At 38.7% G+C, this 23,034-nt stretch overlaps 1 protein-coding gene across 1 annotated transcript in view; it reads right to left on the minus strand.

Moving 5' to 3' along the window:
* The window catches only part of LOC150078287 (uncharacterized), a 910,840-nt gene that overhangs the window by 648,494 nt on the left and 239,312 nt on the right, over positions 1-23,034 (minus strand). The window contains 2 exon segments of the mRNA XM_090384522.1: positions 16,080-16,142; positions 22,700-22,929. Coding sequence (XP_090240648.1) covers positions 16,080-16,142; positions 22,700-22,929 — 293 coding nt within the window.

Genomic DNA, 23,034 nt, shown 5'->3' on the forward strand with positions numbered 1-23,034 from the left:
TGTCATTTTTGATACTGCTTGAATCCATCCTCGTTGAGAACTAGAACAGTGATTTTTGACCCCTTGTGCTTTCTAAACGTGCTGAAATAATTAGCAGTCATCTAGTTGATTCAAAAACTAGTCCAGCTAGGTGTACTGCATGCCTAAGATTTCATCTATAAGAGGGAAATTAAAGTCGCCCCACGTACTCTTCGGAACCGCTTGGACTGTAAAACACTTCCACTATCATCTTTAACTAATCATTTCGGATCATACAAACTCAACCTCAGCTTAGATCTTAAGAAATGTTTCTGACTAGAAGCTTTTATTTACAATATCACAGACAAGTTAAGTTTTGTCATTTGCTTTCCACGACCCACCCTAATATATCCCTATAGTTATTTACCGTTTTTCTCTGTGGCATGTAAATATTGGAGATTTCGCATATTTACTTGATATACACGAAGAAGTACAGCAACTTGATATACACGAAGAAGTACAGCAGCCATCTACGTCCACCACGTTGCCCAAACCTTTATCCTTCTAAACCACATATCACAGAAAGTGATCATAATGACCTCGTCAGGGATCTCGAATTGCGAAGAATAAGGCCCCTTGGCCTCGAGGCTACAACAGTGGAATCTTCTAGATCATTCAGTGAAAGTGACATTTCGTACTCGAAAGAAAGACTATAATAAATTCTATCAAACCTCACTGTTTGTAAGGATGTTACAAGAATGGCAGCAATGAACATGAGGCACGTTCCCGAAGGATGGCGAATATTTATAGACGCTTCTAAGGCTGTGTTATTACACAAATGGAAATAGGAAATATGCCGCCTTCAATACCTCTTGCGCATGCCGTCCCCAAAAAAGAAACATACGCAAACATGGAGAACATCCTCTTAGGTGTACACTATCAGAAGTATGTGAGGCAGATTTAAAGGTGATTGAAGGGTAATCGCCATTTTATTAGGACTACAAAAGGGTTACACTAAGTATTGCTGCTTTCTCTGTGAGTGGGATAGTTGTGCTAAGGGTATGCACTACGAGAAGAAGAACTAGCTTCAACAAAAAAATCATTAACACTTGGAATGAAGAACGTAGCATTTGAACCTTAGGCAGATCCAAATAAAGTTTTGCTTCCACCACTCCACATCAAACTGGGGCTCATAAAAACTTTCGTGAACATAGTTGCAAGAGAAATTCTCAAAATTTAGTACAGAGAAGATTAAGGCAGACGTTTTCATTGGTCCACAACTAAGGCAACTTTTCAAAGACGAACAGTCGAATGTGCCCTTAGTGATAGCGAGAGATCAGCGTGGAAAGCCTTTCGAAATGCTTCGACTGTTTTTCTAGGAAATGTTAAAGGCGGCAACTACAGGCAGCTTGTGGAAGATTGCATTCCTTCTTACAAAAAAATGGAGTGCACGTGTCATTGAATATGCATTTCTTGCACTCACACCTGGTTTCTTCCCGCCAAACTGTGGTGCCGTCAGCGACGAACATGATGAACGCTTTCATCAAGACATCGCAGCGATGGAACAAAAGGTACAAAAGCAAATAGAATGCCGCCATGTTAGCCGATTATTGTTGGATGGTGAAAAGGGATGCTCCCGAAGCTGAATACAAGCGAAATGGTCCCGTGTTTGATACAGGTACGTTCGTAGCTACATCTTACTGCCATATATATAAAAATTACCTTTTATAAATATAAAAAACAACCTTTTTCGAAAACAAGAGCAATCTGCCATTTTAAGCACTGTTTCCGTGTTCACCCCAAAATCAGTAAAGTAAACTTACTTTCATACCAGTAACAAGATATCCAAAATTTGTTGTCAGTGTAATCTAAAAAAATATGATCAAACCCAATCTGACAGGTATCCGCCAGAACATGAAATTCCAGGATCAGACCCCCACCCCACAGCGTGGTAGCTTGTAACCATCAGATTGCGATGTACCAGAAGAAATCGATTGAAAATGGTGGTTGCGTGACGTGGTCGCACAATCCCTTGGTCTGAATTATCTGGATTTCTTTTTTATGGAGGAACCTTAAAACCCTTTGGTGTACAAAACTGCTATGAAACGCGAAGAAGACATCCCCTGTAATTTAATTCAGAACTCGTCTGGGACTTTTGACCGTATGTGCTAATCACTGTCAAGTCGATGCTAGTTGTGTTGCCGGATTGAAGCCACTTCTGTGATTGCTTTTAGCATGATGAAAGGCCAATTGAAAACCAGCATCTTTCTTGCACTTCAGAGCAGATCTTCAGAAACGCTTTCTCCCAACACTTTCAAAAACAAGAAAACAGCTGCAACTCGGAAGGGAGGCATTTCTGCACACACTTATTAGAACTCTTTTACGTTTTTTTGCTATGTAGGGCTACACCGAATCCCTCCCCCCCACTCGTCCTTTCTTTATATATATATATATACACACACACACACACACACCATGCTTCATCTTTGAATGGAGAAATATGGGGATAATTTTTGGAACTGCAACAGAATGGAATTAAAGAGAGAATAGTTTTAAGAAGTGTGGGTGGGGGAATGTTCCAAGTTTTATCATCAGCAACTCTTTTCTTTCACATAGCTCCTACCTTCGTTTGGAACATAAAGGCCTTATTTGCCATTGCGCCGTAAAACCCAACTTTCACATGTCCAACAAGACACGATGTAACTACCGAACATTTCAACTTACCTCCTTCCTCCCACCCCCCCTAAAATGATAGTATTAATAAACTTAATATTTGCTAATAAATAAAAGGGGCCTGTTCACTTGATCACGTATAGAAATGTCTAGAGTAACTAATTTTATAATGATAGCATTCACAGAGTTATAATGATAGCATATACCATTCTTCAAGAATTAAAAATTGTTTACTCTCTTTGGTGACATAATTTGTATACAGAAGCTTTATCAGAAAAAATAACATAATAATATAAATAGAAATCGCGGCTTTACGGATTTAGCTGGTTTTTTTTTTTTTTTTTTTTTTTTTTTTACGTATTCAAAACTGTCAAATATTGGGCAATTTAAATTTTTTAAGTCACGCTGTTAAGTTGAGAGAGTATTATGATTATGTGGGCTGAACTAGTTAAAAGAAGACTGGGAATACTGGTTGTAAGTGAACATAAAATAGTAAGCTGGCAGAAGTCCGTATTGAGATCTTCACTATGACAGTTAACTCAAAATCTTCTAGCACATAACAACTGCTAGACAGGAATAGGCCTCTATGACCTTGCATTTAGTGAGAGAGAGAGCGCGCAGATAACAGCAGTTCTAAGACTGGATTCTAGAAAAGCAGGGTTAAGTTATTTAAGGTAAGTGTCGACGCGTGTAAGCACAGAAGGAGTCAGTATATTGTGTCTGTAAATTCCGTGTATTCTAGGACGGTCAGTAGGTACATGTATGGAAAAATTCTTCACCTGAGACCACCTGACTATATTCCAAAGTTTAAAAAACCCTTTATACAGAATTCCTCCGGTCTGCTACGGGAATCGAACCTCAGACCTTTGCCAATTGTGTGACAACGAATGTCGAGGCCACTACACCCTATAACATGTAGCCTCCTCCATGATATTATAAAATGGTAGAAGAGCAAGGGGACGTCCGGAAGCCAGGTGGAATGATAACTTTTATGCAGTACAGATATAGAGTCAGCAGAATAATAATCATGGTGGAAATAGCCTTGATTTATATTGCCGGAGAAGACAAAGCGATTTAACGAGTTAAAAATACTTTCCTCTTAATATACAATTTGTATGATATCACGCAAGTAAAAAAAAAAATTCTTGAATTATTATAATGTAACCTCCAACACCGCAGTGGCAATTTTTTTAAATTTACTACTTATATCTTGCACAGTGTTCGAATAATACTAATGCAGTGTTCTTAGTTTCTGCAGTAATTCAAAAATACGTAAAAGTTAATTAAAATTTTGGTAATACAGACAGACGGGAACTTGTGCTTACCATGAATATATTATATGACGCATTTTATTTCCATTTTTACATGTTTAAGAACAACAAAATATCACAAAACGTTCGCTGAAATGAGCTCCACTCTCTCTTCCCCCTTCTCACCTGCAACTCTGCTATGCATGACTTTTGGAAGGTCAAGGAATGAAGGAAACTGAGAAAATGTTTCTTGTCCGGTTCACCTTTTTTTTTTTATTTCTTTCACTTTTATTTTCATAGCATCCAGTCTAGAGATTTTCAGTTTTAGAATGATCACGAAACGAACCAAGAATCCCTCATGCAATTTAGTCATCTTTCAGATATATTCAAACTTTTCTCAGGAATCGATTGGAAACTGCCATGTTGAATGCGGAATTTGAATAAACCAACTTAAGCTTTTCTTATTACACTTCATATTTAATGTTTCGAATGCCGGATAAAGTATGATTTTATATTCTGGCAGCAGGTTTGGATAAAATGATTATAACAAGAAAGTTATCTTCTAACTACTATATTAGTTGTGTAAATTAAATACCATTTGGATTTGCACATGCTTCGAGAGAGAGAGAGAGAGCGGGGGAGGGTTGTTGTTGGAGTGGAATTTTTGGCCCAAGGACTGCTATGGCCAAATCGAGCAGGGGGGAACCCTTTCGCAAACAGTGAGGAGTTTAGCAGGTGCTATAACCATATTTCCCTCGGAAAGTGTCTCAAAGAAAGCGGAATCCATCTATGTGAATCTAATTGAATTTAAATTTTAATGCATGCATATTTTCTTTCTGGTATTTAGCCCGCAGTCCGTAGATACTGGTATAATTACTTCACCACTCATTTAGAAAGGACGTCGATGACTGGTTAAACGTTTAAATGCCTTAAAACTCGTGGATGTATTTAGTTAGCCTTAGGCAGAGGTATACGGTTTTTTCTCATGATGATTCAGGTTTATATATCCGTAAAAATATAAAAACATGATACATGCATATCTGTATTTACCCTATATCGGAGCAAAAATTACTCTGCTTGATCGTGAAATAAATAATTTGTGCTTAACTCCCTATTACTCCTAAGCAGTTTATCCTTGAAATGTGATACCTTCTGGGATTATTTTCTAAGTTAAATAACTATTGGATCTTTTTGGTTACATGAGAACACTGCACAAATTTCATGTCGGAAAACACTGTCCTCGCGTAACCATGTTTTGTAGCCGTATATGTGCACCTTATTTAATCGTGTTCTGGATTTTAAAAAAATAATGGTTTAATAGAGAAACAATTACAAATTAACGAAAGTTCGCACATTCCGTTAAAGCAATAAATGTGAGAAGTGGTTCAAGTATGTGTTGGTAAAGACACTGAGGAAAACAAAGGAGAAACATTTCACAAAACTGCATTACATATAGTAGTCGGAACAAAATCTTTCTTACAGAAATCACTTATTCAGTACAGAAAACGCTCCAAGGCAACCAACGCGTTAGATGGGTCAGATTACGCTGCTCTGTTTACAGCGAATTAAACTCTGGATTTAAAAAAATCTAGGGTTACAAAAGGGTATTTACAGAAGAGACTCATAGAAGAGTTGAACAGCACATATTACATTTAACTTACTGTGCTGTACTGTACAAGTAAATTTACTGTACTTCCGAGGACTCAAAATTGCTAAATGGTATTGGTAAATAAGACTCTCAGAAGATTATTAGAGTAAGGAATTCAGTTCGTAAAAATTCAGTTCGTAGTGCTTCTGCGTTTGAGAATATCAAATCATTTAACACATGTATCCATCGGCAGGGCAGACCAAGCTGTCAGTGACGTTTTGAAAGGTGATCAACTGCATGATGTATGTGAGGTCACAAATTATATTATATTATATTAAAACAGGGCGAATTGATCTGTGAAAATATACACGAATGAACTGTTAAATATACAGTATTTGGTTTCAGAGGTTTGTCAGCTGGTAAAACGTATCGTCTACTTGAAGCGAACCCAATCGAAAATTACGTTAAGTGGAGTAACATGGGAGGTTACGGAGCTAGGTAGAACAGCAGCATTTTTTCTTTAATTATTTTCTAAAAAAACTATAAAGAAAAATTAAGTAACGGAGTTGATTTTTAATTTTTCTTTTAAATTTAATTTAAAGATTTAAAGCAAAATAGATACAACAAAAACAATTACGGTGTAATGAAAGATGCATCAGTAAAATGGCAGATACTTAAAATGCAATATATAGCTATAAAAGTATTGTATTTAATGTATTTACAGTCTGCAGGTGTCGTGTGACACGTGCAGACTGTAAATACATTAAAATCAGTGGCGAGAGAGAGAGACCAAGTTCAAAATTAATCCCCCCCCAAATTAAATCATTATTACAACGGTTTGATTCCAGCGATAGAACGATCAGACAAGAAGTAATTCTCACCACATTACAAATAGGATACATGCATCTTTAAATCCTCTCCTTCCTGCTCGGAAGAGAACGTCAGCCACAATGCAATTCATGTCTCACACCGTAGTCAAGCACTTGATTCTAGACTATCTGTTCTTTACAAAATAAAGAAAAATAGCTTTTAAGTAACTGATTCAAATTTGAAACACTTACCTTGCAACACATTTTGGCCAATGGAAATAATGTATCGGAAGACTGACTATCTAAAATTAATAAATTGTTACTGTATAGCGTAATTCAATGTAGGACAACAAATAGGGTCAACGAAAACTTTTCTCCATGAAACCTGTAAAACAAGATCTCATAAGCAAACCACAGTAAGATAGATGCTGACTACAGAGAGCAAACAGTGATAGGCACACTATAGCCATAGGAGCTGTCGCTACAATGAACAACAACGTTTCTATATGCATAAAAGTTTTATAAAATTTTATATTTAAATTTTATATTTAGTTCTTATAGAAAGATTTATCAAGCAGACTAAATTTCATTAAAATCGAACAAATACAGATCCAGAGGCGCGCCTCCGTAGCCAGGTGGGAAGGAGCAGCAGTGCGTAGTACATGCTTCTTGATTAGACCGGGGTTCGAACCCGTCACCACCAAATACGGAGGATGCGGAAAGGTCAGGGAATGACCACCGCATATCCCGGAGCAATATGGCCTTAGTTGCTAATGCTCCTAAAAACCAAATAACAAACAAACAAACAAACAAACAGATCCAGAAATTATTATTTCCTTTTTTTCATACATATGATGAATGAATACATACATAAATATATATATATATATATCTCAATTCATACATACATAGATATCAATATATAATAAATGGATAGTTTATCCATATATGTTGTAGCTACAGTGATCGATATTATTTGTTTCCGTACACTTATTGGAGAAATGAATGGGCAATATGACGTATGCACAGAAAGAAAAAATTCTCAGTTTAAGCGCGACGTGGAAGTCATTACTTTTTGAAGAACTAATTTTTATGCTCTTTCGCATATATATGCATAAAGCCTAATGTCTTCAGCATTTCTTCCACCGGTCTGGACCGTCTGTTCGCATGTAACAACTACTCCCAATGGACACATTTTTCAGAAATTTTATATTTAGTTTCTGTAGAAAGTTTTTGTCGAGAGATGTCAAATTTCATTAAAAATCGGACAAACAGAAATCCGATAATTATACTGCTTTTTTTTTATACATATTACATAGACAATATACTGTAGCTGAAGAGCAGGATGTTGTATTTGCTGCCGTGCGCTCACTGAAGGAATGAATGGGCAGTATGGCGGATATACAGTAACAAAATGTTCTCTTTACGCGCATAAACCTCGTTGCTTTCTTCGGAGTTCGTATTTTGTGTTATCAATTTACAAAATATATAAATCATGAATTATGCACGACAGAGAGCTTTTTTTTCTTCTGAACATTTAAATATTGCTCATTTATTCTTTCACTGAAATATAAAACGTATTTTACCTTCCTGCTGTGGTTAGTATAATAAGAAATAGTTGTTATTAAAATTCAGGAAGAAATGAGTAAAGTACATTATTAGTATGTTGACGGCATACTGTGATCAGTGGTGTGTGTTTGCTATTTGTTTATTTTATTAAGTCACAGAGAGTGAAATAAGTGTTGAATTTCAATTTTTATTAAAATCCTGAAGGAAATTTAAAGTAAATTACATTACAAAAAGCGAATATTATGTTGAAGTTGTTGTAGGGCTTTAGGTGAATCAAAGACTTAGATGTATTGCGCCATTATGAATTACATCTGTGGAAATGTGTGTTAACCGGCAGATAAATTCGTAATAACTCACGGGGAGACCCTCCCCCTACTCGAGCTCGAATAATTACAACCTCGATTGACGAGGACTTCAGAAATTCGTCTAGTTATTGTCGAGAATAGAACTAAAACAAACGGTTGGATGTGATATCGCTCTTCAGTACAAGCGCCTTTAACACCCCTGTACAGAAAATATCTAGGAGGTGGCTCATATATACATCCAACAAAACAAATTAGACAGCAACATAGAATAAAATATCAGAAAATACAAAAGTAAATAACAAGGAAAAATTACATAGATACAGTCATTAGCACAATGAATTGAGTCTCATAGTAATTCTGTTGAAAGGTATTCCTCAGTCCATTTAGAATCTTTTGAAGACACTATTTAACATTCTATATAGATTACTGGGAGTTTATAGGCGCTCAAAGTCTCTTGTTGTGATAACTCTTCAATCCTGAATGTCTTCATTAAATTTGTAGTTTGGTGTACATTTCCGCTGCAATGAGTTTCTTGTAGGTTTTGTCATGGCAGAACCTGTTCGGGTCGATTTTGAAGTCCCCAAAGAGCTCCAGAGTATTAGCGGGAAACAGCCGCCTTAGTCCCTCCGTGTTATGGAGGACACTACGAAGACTATGAGGGTAGTCGAGCCTGTCACCAGGGCGAGGCCTGACCAAAAGGTTTTCAATTTGAGGAGCATCCAAACTCCCAGTCAGAAGTTGTGCCAGAGTGAAGATATTTATAGAAAACGCCCAGTCAGAAGCTGTGCCAGAGTGGAGATATTACGTATGATGACTATCTGAATCCAGGGAGCTACGCTGAAGTTTGCATATAGTATGACTTTAGATATGGTAAAGGGCTTCGAGGCAATCTTATTCAACCACAGGAGTACCCAGTATTCCTGGCTGAGAAACTTCCTAATATAAGTATTTGGGACAGAGGACCAAATAATTGAGGCATAGAGGGAAAACAGGAACAATACATCTTTGGATGTACTGAGTCACTAGTTGTTGGTTTCGAATCCCAGTTATCTCTTGTCTTACAGCCCAGATGGCAGCTAGAGTTTTTGTTCTGGTGTTCTGAAAGTGCCTTTGAAAGGTGAGGCCCCTCATCCCACGTCAACTTCTAGGTCAGTATATGAGCTGACTTTCTTAAACCTATGCTCCATTTATAGAAAACTCAATTTGATTCTTAATCTTCTTATTAGTTATTATCAATTGTGCTGACTTGTCATAGTTTAGCCATAAACCTATTTTACCAAAGTATAAATGCAGTTCATAAAGCTTTGTATTGGAATGCATATTGACATCAGTCACAAGGGCTCTTTCGTTTGAGACGACAAAATATTTTAAATCGTCGGCGTAAGAGATAAAATTGTTGTTTTTCCTTCTGAAAATAAAATGATTAACCTTTTTTCAGGAGTACATCTGTGATGTTTTTGACTGAACGGAGAACAACTTTCCCACTGAGAAAAAGCAGTTGATTAGACAATTTTTTAATTTAGAAAGAATGAAAATTAAATAGTATTACATAGTTAGTCCAATTTTACCATCAAATTCGAAAATTTCACCCAACGGGGACAAAAAGGTCCAGACGACAAATCGCCAAAACCTAAAAATAAGCTAGAGGGACCATAGTGTGTTTTTTAAGTGAAATCCAGTATAAATTGTAGGGTTAGTTTTGTGACTGATGAAGCGTACATCCGGAGCGTATGCGCTCCAGATGATAGAAACTATAATTTTGTAGACAATACAAAATAACATAAAACAGAATATAAAAAATATAAAAGAGTTTTGTTGTAAATAAATTTTGTTATGTTATTTATAGAATGATGGTAATTTGCCATATATTCTCCTGAGCTTAGTTTCCTCCATCGAAGAATTATACTTTTAGCAATCACCACTCTTACCCATGTGAATATTAAGATGGTTTATTCAATTAATAACTAAATTCCTATACATTAAGGTGACGTTTCGGGAACCTTGCCGGTACCCATCATCAGACCATATACAGTATTAGCTGTTGTCAGCCCCCTGCTTGCCGAATGTCTCGATAATATCTGATATTTATCGACTTCTACTTAATTACTCGTTACCATAACTATATAACTGGTTATTTCATAAAGTAGTATAAACTTTTACAACTTTTAAACTTGTAAAGTGGTAAACAACTTTAAACAACACTTTTCAGTGTTATTTAAAACAACACTGAAAAGTTAATCCAAGGAAATTAATGATAAATATATAAAGTCCAGAACTCTCAATTAAGTATAAAGTCTATTTGAGTATCAAATAGATTCCAATGCAACTTTTATTATATGGTCAATAATTATTAGTAGCTAAATGAAATATAATCAAGATAACTGTAAAAATATATTTGAGAAAGGCAATTTTTGGTAGATTTTTGCAATTTAACCTATGTAGATCTGATAAATGTAGTTGGTTGGTTTGTTGTTTATTTGTTTTCCGGTTCCTTTCCTTGGCAGATCGACTATTTAGTTATATGCGCACTTGGACAAATTATTATATTAGGGTCACCTAGAATGTCACTTCAACTACCCATGTGTATTGTGTCTTAAAATTGTCTGCGCGGTAGCACAGTGGTATCGTCACCGTCCTCCCCACATCGGGTGGAAAAGGCCCGGGTTCGAATCCCGTCGATGACTCAAGGTACTTTAATAGGCTTTTATCACTCCGTGGCTGAGTTAATCGGTCTCATGCGTAAACAGCAAGATTTCTTCCCCCCCCCCCCAGAAACGGGCTTTTTCGTCCAGCAAAACGAGCAAATCGACCAGAAAACACATACAATTTAGAGACACAATACACATGGGTATAGGTAAGAATTTACCGGGTGATCCTAATATAGTTATTTTATTTTTATTTTTTTGTGTGTCTGTAAATTGCTTGAGTTCTCTGTGGTCGATTTACCTGCTTTTCTGGACGAAAAATCCCAGTTTTTCCGGTGGGGAGGTGGGGGGAGAATCTTGCTATCTACGCTGGACACCAACTAACTCAGCCACGGAGTGAAAAATAGGAACATAAACGTTCCTAGCATCGAAATCCCGTCATCGACGGGATTCGAACTCGGGCCTTTTCCACTCGGTGTGGGGAAGACGGTGACGATAGCACTGCGCTACCGCGGAGAATATGCGCACTAGGAAAGTTTTGCGCGCTATACTGGCTGAAAAACCAAGAATTACTCACAGGGAAACAAGAAGGCCTCGTCAGGCGGCGCTAACAATAGCACCGATTGACCAAGCCTTCAAAAAATATATATATCCAGTCTGGAAATTCGATACCCAGACCGATTTGAACTAGTGATCTATGGCAAAGCCATTATATAGTAAAACCGGATCATCCCGCTGTATTCAGTGAAGTTGCATGTAAGCATACCTCGTAAAAATTGAAGTAGTGTTGCTAGATACGGTATTACGTGAAATGTCACTATACAGGGTGTTTCTAAAGTGATGGTCAATAATTTAAAGGTGAACTGTACAGAGTACAATATGCAAAAAAAAAAAAGCCTGGTAAACATGGATCCTTAAGTGAATCGTTTTCGAGATATTGCACATTTCTAGTTGGGATCCACCATTGACAAGGTAAACTGTACAGAGTTGGGATCCACCACTGACTTGTTTGTTTAAGTTAGATTATGCTCATTCTCTCCCTTTCCCCCCCCCCCCTCTCTCAATGCTCTGAGACGTAGCAGGCATACTAGTACTTGTGAAAGGATAGTCAACATGGAAAGAGGTTACAGCACTTCATGTATGGTAAAGCCAACGGCAGTGCACTGGAGGCTGCAAGTTTGTACCAAGACGTATTTCCCCGCCAAAGGCAGCCCAAGAAGCGCACAATCACAGGGTACATCAACGCCTTAGAGAACATGGGCGTTTCGCACATGGAGTACGAGCAAGTAAGCCCAGAAGCATAACACCTGATGTTGAGGAAAGGGTGTTAGAAAGAATAGAACAAAATCCCGGAATTTCGATAAGGAGGGTTGCTCTGCAAGAGCGTGTACTGAGTCATAGCAGTGTGTGGCGAATTGACATCGCCAATTACTGTACCCCTACCATATCCAGCATGTACAAGGTCTCAGCAAGACAGACTACCATTCCAGAGTGAACTTCTGCCAGTGGATGCAACAACAGTGCGTCCTGAACCCCCAATTTTTAAACAACATTTTGTTCACTGACGAAGCTAGCTTTACTCATAATGGTATTTTTAAATTTCATAACTGTCACGTTTGGTCCGGCGAAAATCCTAATGCAATTCACGAGTCACAACATCAGCAACGTTTCTCGTTGAATGTCTGGGCAGGCCTACTAGGAGACCGTCTAATTGGACCACACTTTCTGCCAAACAGGCTAACAGGAGACTGTACCTTCAGTTCCTGCAGAATGTTCTTCCAGACCTCCTTGATGATGATAATTTTCCACTTCAGCAACGCCAGAACATGTGGTTTATGCATGATGGTGCACCGGCACATTTTGCTCGAGTCGTGACTCGGTATCTAACTAGAAGGTAGGGTAAACGGTGGATAGGTAGAGGTGGGCCTGTAATGCGGCCTCACAGATCACCAGACTTAAATCCTATGGATTTTTGTATCTGGGGTCATGTAAAAAGCTTGGTGTACACTTCTGACATTAACACAGTTGAGGAATTGCGGTGTCGGGTTGAAGGAGCCTTTTAGCAAATCAGAAATGACCCAGAAATGCTTGAGAGGATTCGCAACTCAATGCAGAGAAGACTACAAAGACGCGTAAGGTTGCAAGGACAGCATTTTGAACATCTTTTGTAACATCTGTAAAATCCTGTGGTGTCGAAACCAGAAATTAAAAATGTATTATCTTATGTTTAATAAAACCACCCTTAGCAAAGGATTCACAGATTTTTGTTAAACTAGTGCTCCCATAGTCATTTAACCTTAACAGAAAATGTGCATTATCTCGAAAACGGTTCATTTGCGGCCAAATGTTCACTGGAACTTCTTTGCTTATTTTAGTTTGTACCTTTCACCTTTAAATTATTGACCATCATTTTTGAAATACCCTGTATAGCAGTTGTACTTCGTATAGAGGAAACACAGTTTACGTGTAATGGAACGTCAAGCCAACTCTTTGCGAGACAGAATCCCCCAAAAAACACTAGCAAAGTGTTTTGTGAGGGACTGTCTACTTAGAGGGCCGTTGCAGATTTTTTTATTCGATTCCCCTCACTCAATTATTCAGCTTTTTACTGGAAGATGCTGTCTTAGAGCTCATTTATTAAAATTTCATTTTTTTTTTAAAAAAGGACAAAAATACAACTCCGAATTAGGCATTCAGGGAAAGTAAGTAAGTGTGTGTGTGTTGTTGTCATACGGCACCAGGGGTTCCCCCATCTCCGCGTTGTTTTCATTGTGGTGAACCAGTTCACTGGGAAATGCCAGAGATTTAAAAGTGTGTGAGAATTGTTTATGTGTAGTGTCCTGTATCGTTGTTCATCTGGTCATTTAACCTTTCGACCCCTATTGAGGCCCAACGTTGCCCCACTTACGCCCCGTGGAGGCAGACCAGGAACCCAGTAGATTCACTCTGCTGGTCCTACCGCTTAATTTCCTGGGATTTCGGCGGCTAGGACCTAAAAATAAAAAAATAATAATAAAATCTGCGCTATCGTTGGGGTAATATTGCTTAGATTTGCCAGGCTGAGTTTTTGGCGTAAGATAATTTTATAATATTAAGATTTTGATGTGTGGGGCTTTCGCTATGATGAAGGTAGAGAGAGAGAGAGAGGAGGAGGACGAAACCGAAGATTGGGGGGAAAGACAGAAATATAGGGCCAACAGAGTAGATAGGCCCAGTTTTCAATGGGGCATGCCCATGCCCCACCAGAGTAGAAGTTTGGGAGTGGAGGAGAGGGGACATAGAACGTCCCCCCCAAGGAAGTGGGAATAATAGGTGAAGAGGGCTAGGGTGCCCTCTTCAGATCGCCATCAGGCTGTTTGCAGCTGTGCTGCCTTTAGTACGTTATCTGCACTGCGTTTAGTCTATTCTGTTTTGACACACATGGGGTAAGCCCCCGTACCTGCTTTTCTTTTCCGTGTGATCGGCACTCTTCTTGTCCAAGTACTGGTCCCCTGCGATTTCAGTTTTCTGTCACATTTGGAGGCGATTTTTATCAATCACTATGTATGTTGCTGTAGTTAGTGTTTTTCTCCTGGTGAATAGGTCTTGCGCATACTGGGAGAGCATCCTATATTCATCCTCAGTGTCCAGGAAGTGGTGCTCCAGTCCTTTTGGGAAGTATCTCAACCTTGTTATTAGTAGCCCTCTGAGGTCATAGTGTTGACAATCATAGACTATGCGGCTCCAGCTGTCGCTCTTCCCACATATGCAGCTGGGGTCCTCAATGAGTCCGGAGCCAAACAACTTCTCCTTGTAGGGTCCGTGTCCGGTTAATAGTGTTGTCATATGGTACCCTGGAAAGTACCAGGCCTTTGGGTATATTTTCCGGAGGTCTGGTAGAAATTTTTGTTACTTCACCTTTTGCAGTCTCCGTCCACCTTCTCTGCCAAAGGTCTAGGAAGTGGGTCTGTAGCCTAATTTTTTCGTTTTTTAGGTTGCCCGCCGGGTCAGTCGTGTATCCTTGGTGGGTAGCGGCCACTCCCCTGGCCAGCTAAAACAGTAGCCCCGCTCGAACAGCTTCCAGGTCCAGAGGGAGCGCTCCAGCAAGTACCTGCAATGCTGGGGTACTTACCGTGCTGCAAGCAGTATGGTCATTTGGGTCATTTCTAGTGTTCTTTTGTTGACTACCAGTGTCGTTTTTGGATACCACACTGCTACTGCGTAGGTGATTGCTGGCAGGAAGGTTGTTTTATAGTAAAGCATCAGTGTTTTTTTCTTGAGTCCCCAATCTTTCCTTGTGATTCTGGTTACCAGTCCGGAGTATCCTCTGATTTTTCTTCTTATGTATTTCATATGCGGTTGGAACGTCAGGTTTTTATCTAGGATAACGCCCAGATACTTCAGTTGGCTCACAAATTGATGGTACATTGTTGATTTTAATTTGCGGGGGGGTCGCTGTAGTTGTAGAGTCCCCTTTAAGAGGATCGATGAGGTCTTGTTTGACGATATTTTCAGCTGGTTCTTTGATGCCCATTGCTGCAGCCGCTGCAGTGCCTAATTTGCCAGCGTCTCCAATTGGGCCCTGGAGTCCGCTTCTACCGTCAATGTCAAGTCGTCCGTGAAGGCGTGCGCTACCACAGAACCCAGGTCCGTCGTCAGGAATTCATCGAGGACCATTGTCCACAGGAGAAGTGAGTCCCTAATTCTGACTGATTAAAATATTTGAAGTGGTGAAGAACTATCCGAATTCCTTCATAACCATAAATCAAAGAATGTGCCGATTTTACGGAATACACCGATAATACTTGTTAATGAATCTTACCACGCTGGAAAATTATAAATCGTGGATAAACGATGCTAAGTAAACGATTTTCACATCGATTTTCGAAAGTCATTCGATTCTGTCCACCACAGTACTGTATTGCAGTTACTAAAGAACCAGTACTTACAATATTATGATATTAAAAATCAATTGCACAAGTATTTTTTTAAATAAATATAATCAGTAAAGAGAGCTATTTTCTATAATTTGTGCATCATCGCTTTATATAGTACCAGCTTAAAATGTAATGACGAGAGAAATATAATTAATTTGTAATCAAGAAAGAAGCAATCGAAATATTCTAAAAATTTATTTCAAAATATATATGCGCATAGCTTTAGCGAAGTGAATATTTCTGACATTTTCCAACTGTTTCTTTCTTAATTATAAAATAAATAATAAATTACTGTTTATTCTCCACATGGCCGAGGCCAGAAGTACTAAGAAGGCAGTTAAACTTTTTTTTTTTTTTTTAGCTTACCTTTTCATATTCATCATCTACACTTTCAGGATCATTCGCTCTGGTTTCGTTATTTTCGGATTCCTACAAAAAAAAATAATAATAAAATAAATAAATAAAGAATAAAATAAAATAAACACGATTACAACATATCTTTTTCTTCAACTTTAAATAACTCCAAAAGATTTAAAACTTCGCAGAAAATTTTAAATTCTTCTTTTCAAAGAATAAAGACAAAAAGCAGGGTGAAAACTAGCAATGAAATAAAAACCTATACAAAATCTAAATGTGAAAATAAAAAAAATAATAATAAAAAATTATAATGTTCGGTTTGATTCAAATTACCGCCGAGATAGCTGAGGCCATGAGGCGTCGGTATATAATATCTGTAAATTCTGGAAGGAAAAAGAGAGAGAAAAAAAGAAAAAAAAAAAAACATGCTTCCGTATATTCAGTGATTGGTTTGCCTGTTTTTCAGGATGAACACCTGAGTTTCTAGGAAGAATATGTTGTTATTATTGTTGTTGTAGGTTTCAGGAGCATCAGCGACTAAGGCTATATTATTCCGTATGTACTGTTTACAAATTGCGTGTGTTCTTCGGTTAATTTTTTGTTTGCTGGACGAAAAACTCGAGCTTCCGAGAAAAAAAAACCATGCTACCGCATCTGAGATAGACTAACTCTGTCATGTTGTGAAAAAGGTCCATAAAAATTCCTCACGTCATCGACGGGACTCGAACTTGGCTCTTTTCCACCCGGTGTGAGGAGGACGCTGATTCTACCAACTGTGCTACCCACGAAGTCTCGAGAAGAATAGCAACAAGTATCAGAATTAAGAATAACAGGTGAAACTGTAATTTTATTGCTACAAAAAAAGGCGCAAATGGGGGAAGATGTCTAAGTTCTTACGACGGCTTGCATCCTCACAAAATCTGGATATTAGAATGTTTGAGATAATAAATTTAAATGAAACTCGTCAGAACTTGCCAAATTAAATGAAAACCTATCACATGCTACAATTTCCGTATGATAGTTTTCGTTTAATATTATAGAAGAATATATCCCAGTATATTCTTACAAATACTTTGAGATAAGGTAATTCGAACGGAATGCTTTTTGTTATATAAACAACTGAATCGTTTTATTTACCCAAAACAAGATACAAGAATGGAAGCAGGAGTGGCGCCTGTAATGCAGTGCAGAGCAGTGTAACGATGTAGATACAAAAAAAAAAAAAAAAAAAAAATGAGACAACAATAATCTAAGATCACCGAAGGGACATGTAGAGGCAATCACTTTCTACCTGCATCATTTCATTCATTTATTAATTAATTACACACAATATACAGTCTCAAGATTATGCACATCAAAGTATATACATGATTTATATACAAAATATATTTACATATAATTAGATGCTCTGTATATATCATTAAACACGCGCACGCGCGCGTGTGTGTTCTTTGATCAGTGTGGCTCCCAGCCATAACCCAAATCCACCTTGAAAACTTGTGAAAGTGTAAAGTCTTTACAAAGCAGGCCTGGCAAAATATGTTGAATTACCTGAGTCTGGTTTTACTGTAGCGCAATTCGCGCATGAAATTCCGCACCCAGTGGAGGTATTGTAATACCAGTGGGTGCCAGCAATCCCGCTCCCTGCCCATACCAGGGAGCCAGCAGGCAGAGAAAAAAAACCAAACAAACCCTAATAATCAATAGTCTGGATGGAACAACTACAAACTTCAAAATCACAGTTCAACTAAACATATCATTTAAATAAATAATAAATAAATTTTCTGTTTATACTCCGGGACGACCAAACGGTCAGAGGAGTTCACAAGATAGATAGAATACAAGAAACAGCACCGTATTCAGTGGTCACGGGCTTGAACCCCGGTCATTTTTGCTGTTCCAGAAGCACTGGAACCTCAAAATCCAATAAAGATACTGTTCAGCAAACGTCTACCTGCATCAGCAGTTCATGGTAAGCCTACTAGAAACTTCCGATGATGTGACATGGTATTTGGCCTTCGTGAGTAGCACAGTGGGTATAATCACCGTCTTTTTTTTTTTTTTTTTTTTTTTATGAGAACCCCAAACACGAGAGGTATTATAACCTATAGTACTTAGTACCGTGCTTGGGTTGGAGGTTGAGAAGACGAAAGAAGATATTTGTTGATATTGGACTTGAACTTCTGTAGATTGTAATTTTCAGGAAATACGTATGAAGGAAGGTTGTTCCAGAAAACGGCAGTTGAATGAATAAATGAGGAAGATGAAAAGTTGGTTCTGTGGGTTTGAAGTTGGACAGTAAATGGATGTTGGCTGGTGACGGCACGTGTTCGGACTGTTTTGAAAGAGAGAGCGGGAATTATAGAAGCCAATTCAGAAGAACAGTGCCCATGGAAGTATCTGTAGAAGAGGCATGCAGCAGAAACAGTGCGTCTATGAGAAAGCGAGTGGAGAGACTCTGTTAGAGATGAATCATTAATTAACCTAACTGCCCTCTTCTGAATGGAATCAAGAAGCCTGAGAGAGGTTTTGGGGGCACCACCCCAGATGTGGGAACAATATTCCATGGCAGGGCGGATTTGCGATTTATACAGAGTGAGCAGCTGTTTGGGAGAAAAGTAACGCCGAGAGCGAAAGAGGAAACCAAGTTTTTTAGATGCAGAGGAAGCAATATTTGTAATGTGCTTGTGCCAAGAGAGATTAGAAGTCAGGGTAATCCCCAAAAGAGATATATCATTTTGCCTAGAAATCGGAGTGTCACTAAAGATAAGCATAGGAGCAGAAGAATCCTTTTTGCGAGATATAAGACAAGACTGAGTTTTAGAAGGGTTGAAATCAACTAAGTTGTCTTTGCCCCACTGGAGAATTACCTGAAGATCGGCATTTAAGGAATTGGCAGCAGATTTTCGAGAACTTGAAGCTGATTGAGCTGGACAAGGTTTCTCAAAATGGAAAGTTGAATGCAATGTGCTATCATCAGCAAAACTATGGATAGGATTTCCAGTCAATGGAAGAAGGTCATTGATATACAAGAGGAAAAGAGTGGGGGAAAGAACTGAACCTTGGGGGACACCGGCATTAGTGGAGAAGTAAGAAGACAGAGAGCCATCTACCATCACCCTCAGTGAGCGATCAGAGAGGAAACTGGATAACCAATTACTAAAAACAGTTGGCAAACCATAAGATGGAAGCTTGTTTAGAAGACCTTTATGCCAAACACGATCAAAAGCCTTTGAGATGTCAAGAGCAACTACTTGTGTTTCACCGAACCTTTCCATTGAATTAGTCCATAAATTGGTAACATAAGCCAGAATATCACCAGTGGATCGACACTGACGGAATCCATACTGGCGATCGTTGATCAGACGGAAGGTTTCTAGGTAGTTTAAGAGTTGGCGGTTAATTGATTTCTCCATTACTTTAGAAAGAGTAGAAGTAATTGCAATGGGACGATAATTGGATGGGAGGGATTTGTCACCCTTTTTAGGAACTGGCTGGATATGAGCAAATTTCCAAGCAGAAGGAAAAACACCTTTGGAATAAGAAAGTGAAAAAAGGCGGCAAAGAATAGGAGTAAGTTCAGGAGCACAGGTTTTGAGAACAAGTGGAGAAATACCATCAGGACCTGGAGATTTCTTAGCATCAAGATTCATCAAAATCCTTCTGATATCCTTTTGACGGAAGACCACAGAAGGCATTGAATGGAGCGTATTAGGAATGGTGGGAGGTGTTTTACCAAGATCATTAATACATGAGCTCGAAGAAAAATGGGATGCTAGCAGGTCAGCTTTATCCTTCGCTAAAGTGACAACAGAACCATCTGGTTTGGACAGAGGTGGCAGCAGAGATGGGCAAAAGTTGCGGCCAATAGCTTTGGCAAGAGACCAGAATGCTCGGCTACCATTAGGGCAAGAAGCAAGTTTTCTACTCTTAGCCTGTTCAAACTCTAGTTTGGACTGATTAATAACTGCTTTACAATTGTTGCGAGCTTTGGTGTAGGCAGAAAATGAAACTGAAGAATTAGAAACAAGCCAATTACGATATGCAACGTTCTTCTCTTGGACAGCCTTAGCACATTTATTGGAAAACCAAGGTTTAGATAAAGGACGAGATTTTAAAGTGGAGTGTAGGATAAAGGATTCCATTCCTGCAAGAATAATTTCACTGACACGATTTGAGCAAACGTTGACATCAGAAGTTTTGAAACAGTAATCAGACCAAGGAAAAGAAGAAAAGAAGTCTCGCAGGTCATCCCATTTTGCATTCTTGTAATGCCAAACAATACGAGGTTGGGAATAGCCATGAGATAAAGGTTCCATTGGAGAAGAGACAATCACCAAGTTGTGATCTGAAGTGCCTAAAGGACCTCTCACTTCAACCTTGTACTTAGAAGGGTTGTTTGTGAGAAAAAGATCAAGCGTATTGGCTGTATGATTAGGATTGTCCGGTATTCTTGTAGGTAAATGAACAATCTGTGCTAGGTCATTAGTAATTGCAAAAGCCTCAGCATCTCGACCTGCTGGGTCGGTGTGACTAGAAAATGGAAGCCAGCTGGAGTTGTGAACGTTAAAATCACCAAGGAAAATTACCTCACTGTTAGGAAAGTTGGACTGGAGAAAGTCAATTTGCAAAGAGAGGAAGTCAAAGAGCTCCAAGTGATTAGTGGAGTTGGGAGAACGGTAGAGACAACAGATGAATTTTACACAATGAGGTAGAGAGATTTTAAGCCAGAGAAGATCAAAGAGAGGAGATTCCAAATTGCCAAGTCTCTGACAGGGAATATCAGAACGGACATATGCACAAGTACCACCTTTGAGGCGAAAGGAATCATACAGCAAATAATTTGGACATCTGAGATGAGCAGTAGTTGAATCAACTGATAACTGAGATTCAGTCAGAAAAAGTACATGGGGTTTGGAAGACTGCAAGTGGAAATGGACATCGTTGAGATTAGAATTGAGACCACGTATATTTGTGAAATGAATTAGGAAGTCCTTGGGAGGTTTAGATCTTTTCGCAGATAAGCTTGCTCTATTATTTTGACAATTCATGGTGTATTCAATAGTAAGAAAAAGTGGGTGGGACATGCTGTATGAAGTAATGAAATTTTTGGATATGGCGTACATGTGGTAAGAATATACCCAGATCCTTGACATAACGTGGCCTCGACAATGCTCCCCGCATACACACTACTCGGACTCCCTCCAGTCACTATCTGGCAGAGTAGAGGTAGCAAGATTATACACTAGCTGATCCGGAAGCTTCCTAGAGAGTTACCAATAGGTTCAGTCCGGTGTACTAACTAGCGGCCGGCCTGCGAACACCGTTTTAGAGCTGTACCCTCGAAATGTAAGGAATATTGGATCTCGCCACGACATTCATCATAACCTCAAAAATCATCAATCATACTGCATGATGGAAGAGATAGGGAAGGGTTGGCCGGAACTTAGCTCTAGAGACTAAACATGGGTTCCACCACTTCAAGCCTCCAATAAGCAAAGTGGTGGTATTTCACCGGTTGATGAGAGTCATCTACCACCTAGTACTGCCTGGTAACATAGAGGGGCGGCGTTCCTCCATGTGGTGTGGGCGCCACACCTCGACCCCTGCTTACGTTGGTTCACACCTGGGTGGTCACCCACCATGTACTTGTGCATGAAGGTTATACCCAGGATTACTAACAGTCCCACCATTGTGAAGGTGCAAGCAGAGGATTTGGCTGTCATAGACCGTCCGGACTTCGCCGAAATTGGGTCCACTTTGACTTGAGTGTCACACGAATATCAGTTCCATCAGCGTTTTAGCCTCCCAGGTAGCAAGAACAGCTTGTCTGGCATATCTGAGAGAATGTCTGTGACAACCTCAAGGACCAAACACCCAACTTCCCAACACCCAGTCTTCCCAACACCAGCTAGAAAAGACCTGAGTTTGAATCTAGTCAATGAAGCGAGGAATTTTTATGAGCTTTTTTCACAATGTGATTGGGTTAGTCGTTCTCAGGCGAAGGCATCATGGTTTTTTTTCTCCGGGAAAATTCGGCTTTTCGTCCAGCAAACATCATATCGACCACAGTCGATTTACAGACAAATTATATACTGTACATGAAATAAGTCGTAAGTTGCTGATGCGCCTAAACTCTACAACAGCAACGTCGTATCTATGACTTATGAGAAAAAATTAATATCACACAGTTTAATGTCCTCTTTCATATTTATTAATTAAAAATCGAAAGAAAAAAAAATTGTGCGAAGATTACGAAAAATGCAGGAAAGTTGAATTGAAAACCGGCACCACGCAATACCCAGTGATCCGTGACCGAGCTGTGCACTAATTGGTTATTAAGTTCAAGTTCTGCGAGGCGTGAGGAAATAATACTACTGAATGAAACTTTTAGATTTAGCACAGAGAATGACCACGTGATATTTTTACACGTGATAAATGAATGCTACCTCGCACAAAAATTCAACGGGAATGCAAAGAATTATCCCATAATCAAAGTCAAAACTTTAAAGTGAAACATAAATTAAGTATTAAGATAAACAAAAATTCCAGCTGAACTTCTTTTTAAATAACTTACCTCACAAAAATTAACACAACATTTTACACACACACACACACACAAATCGTACCTGTATATCAAGAACTGTGCATATTTCCTCTATCCAGCACTGATACTGATCTCCTAAGCATGCAATATGAACCATAAATTCTTTGAGTTCTCGACAAACAGAGGAAGCGTAGGTAACGTCTTGGCGACAAATTAGAGCCCAATCTTGCATAAGGCGAAGAACAGCACGATGAGATAATGGAATCTCGCTGGACACTGGGATAGGACTGTCAGGTATATGAGGAATTTTACCTGAAAATAATAAAAATACCAAATCTTAATTTCTAAACACATTTCAGATTTTAAATCTAAACATCGTTTTGATTAATTTTCTATATCATATATTATTGTCGGTAA

This window comes from Mastigoproctus giganteus, chromosome 11 (genome assembly GCF_048544385.1).
Source record: "Mastigoproctus giganteus isolate SK-2022 chromosome 11, ASM4854438v1, whole genome shotgun sequence".
In the NCBI taxonomy this organism is placed as follows: Eukaryota; Metazoa; Arthropoda; class Arachnida; order Uropygi; family Thelyphonidae; genus Mastigoproctus; species Mastigoproctus giganteus.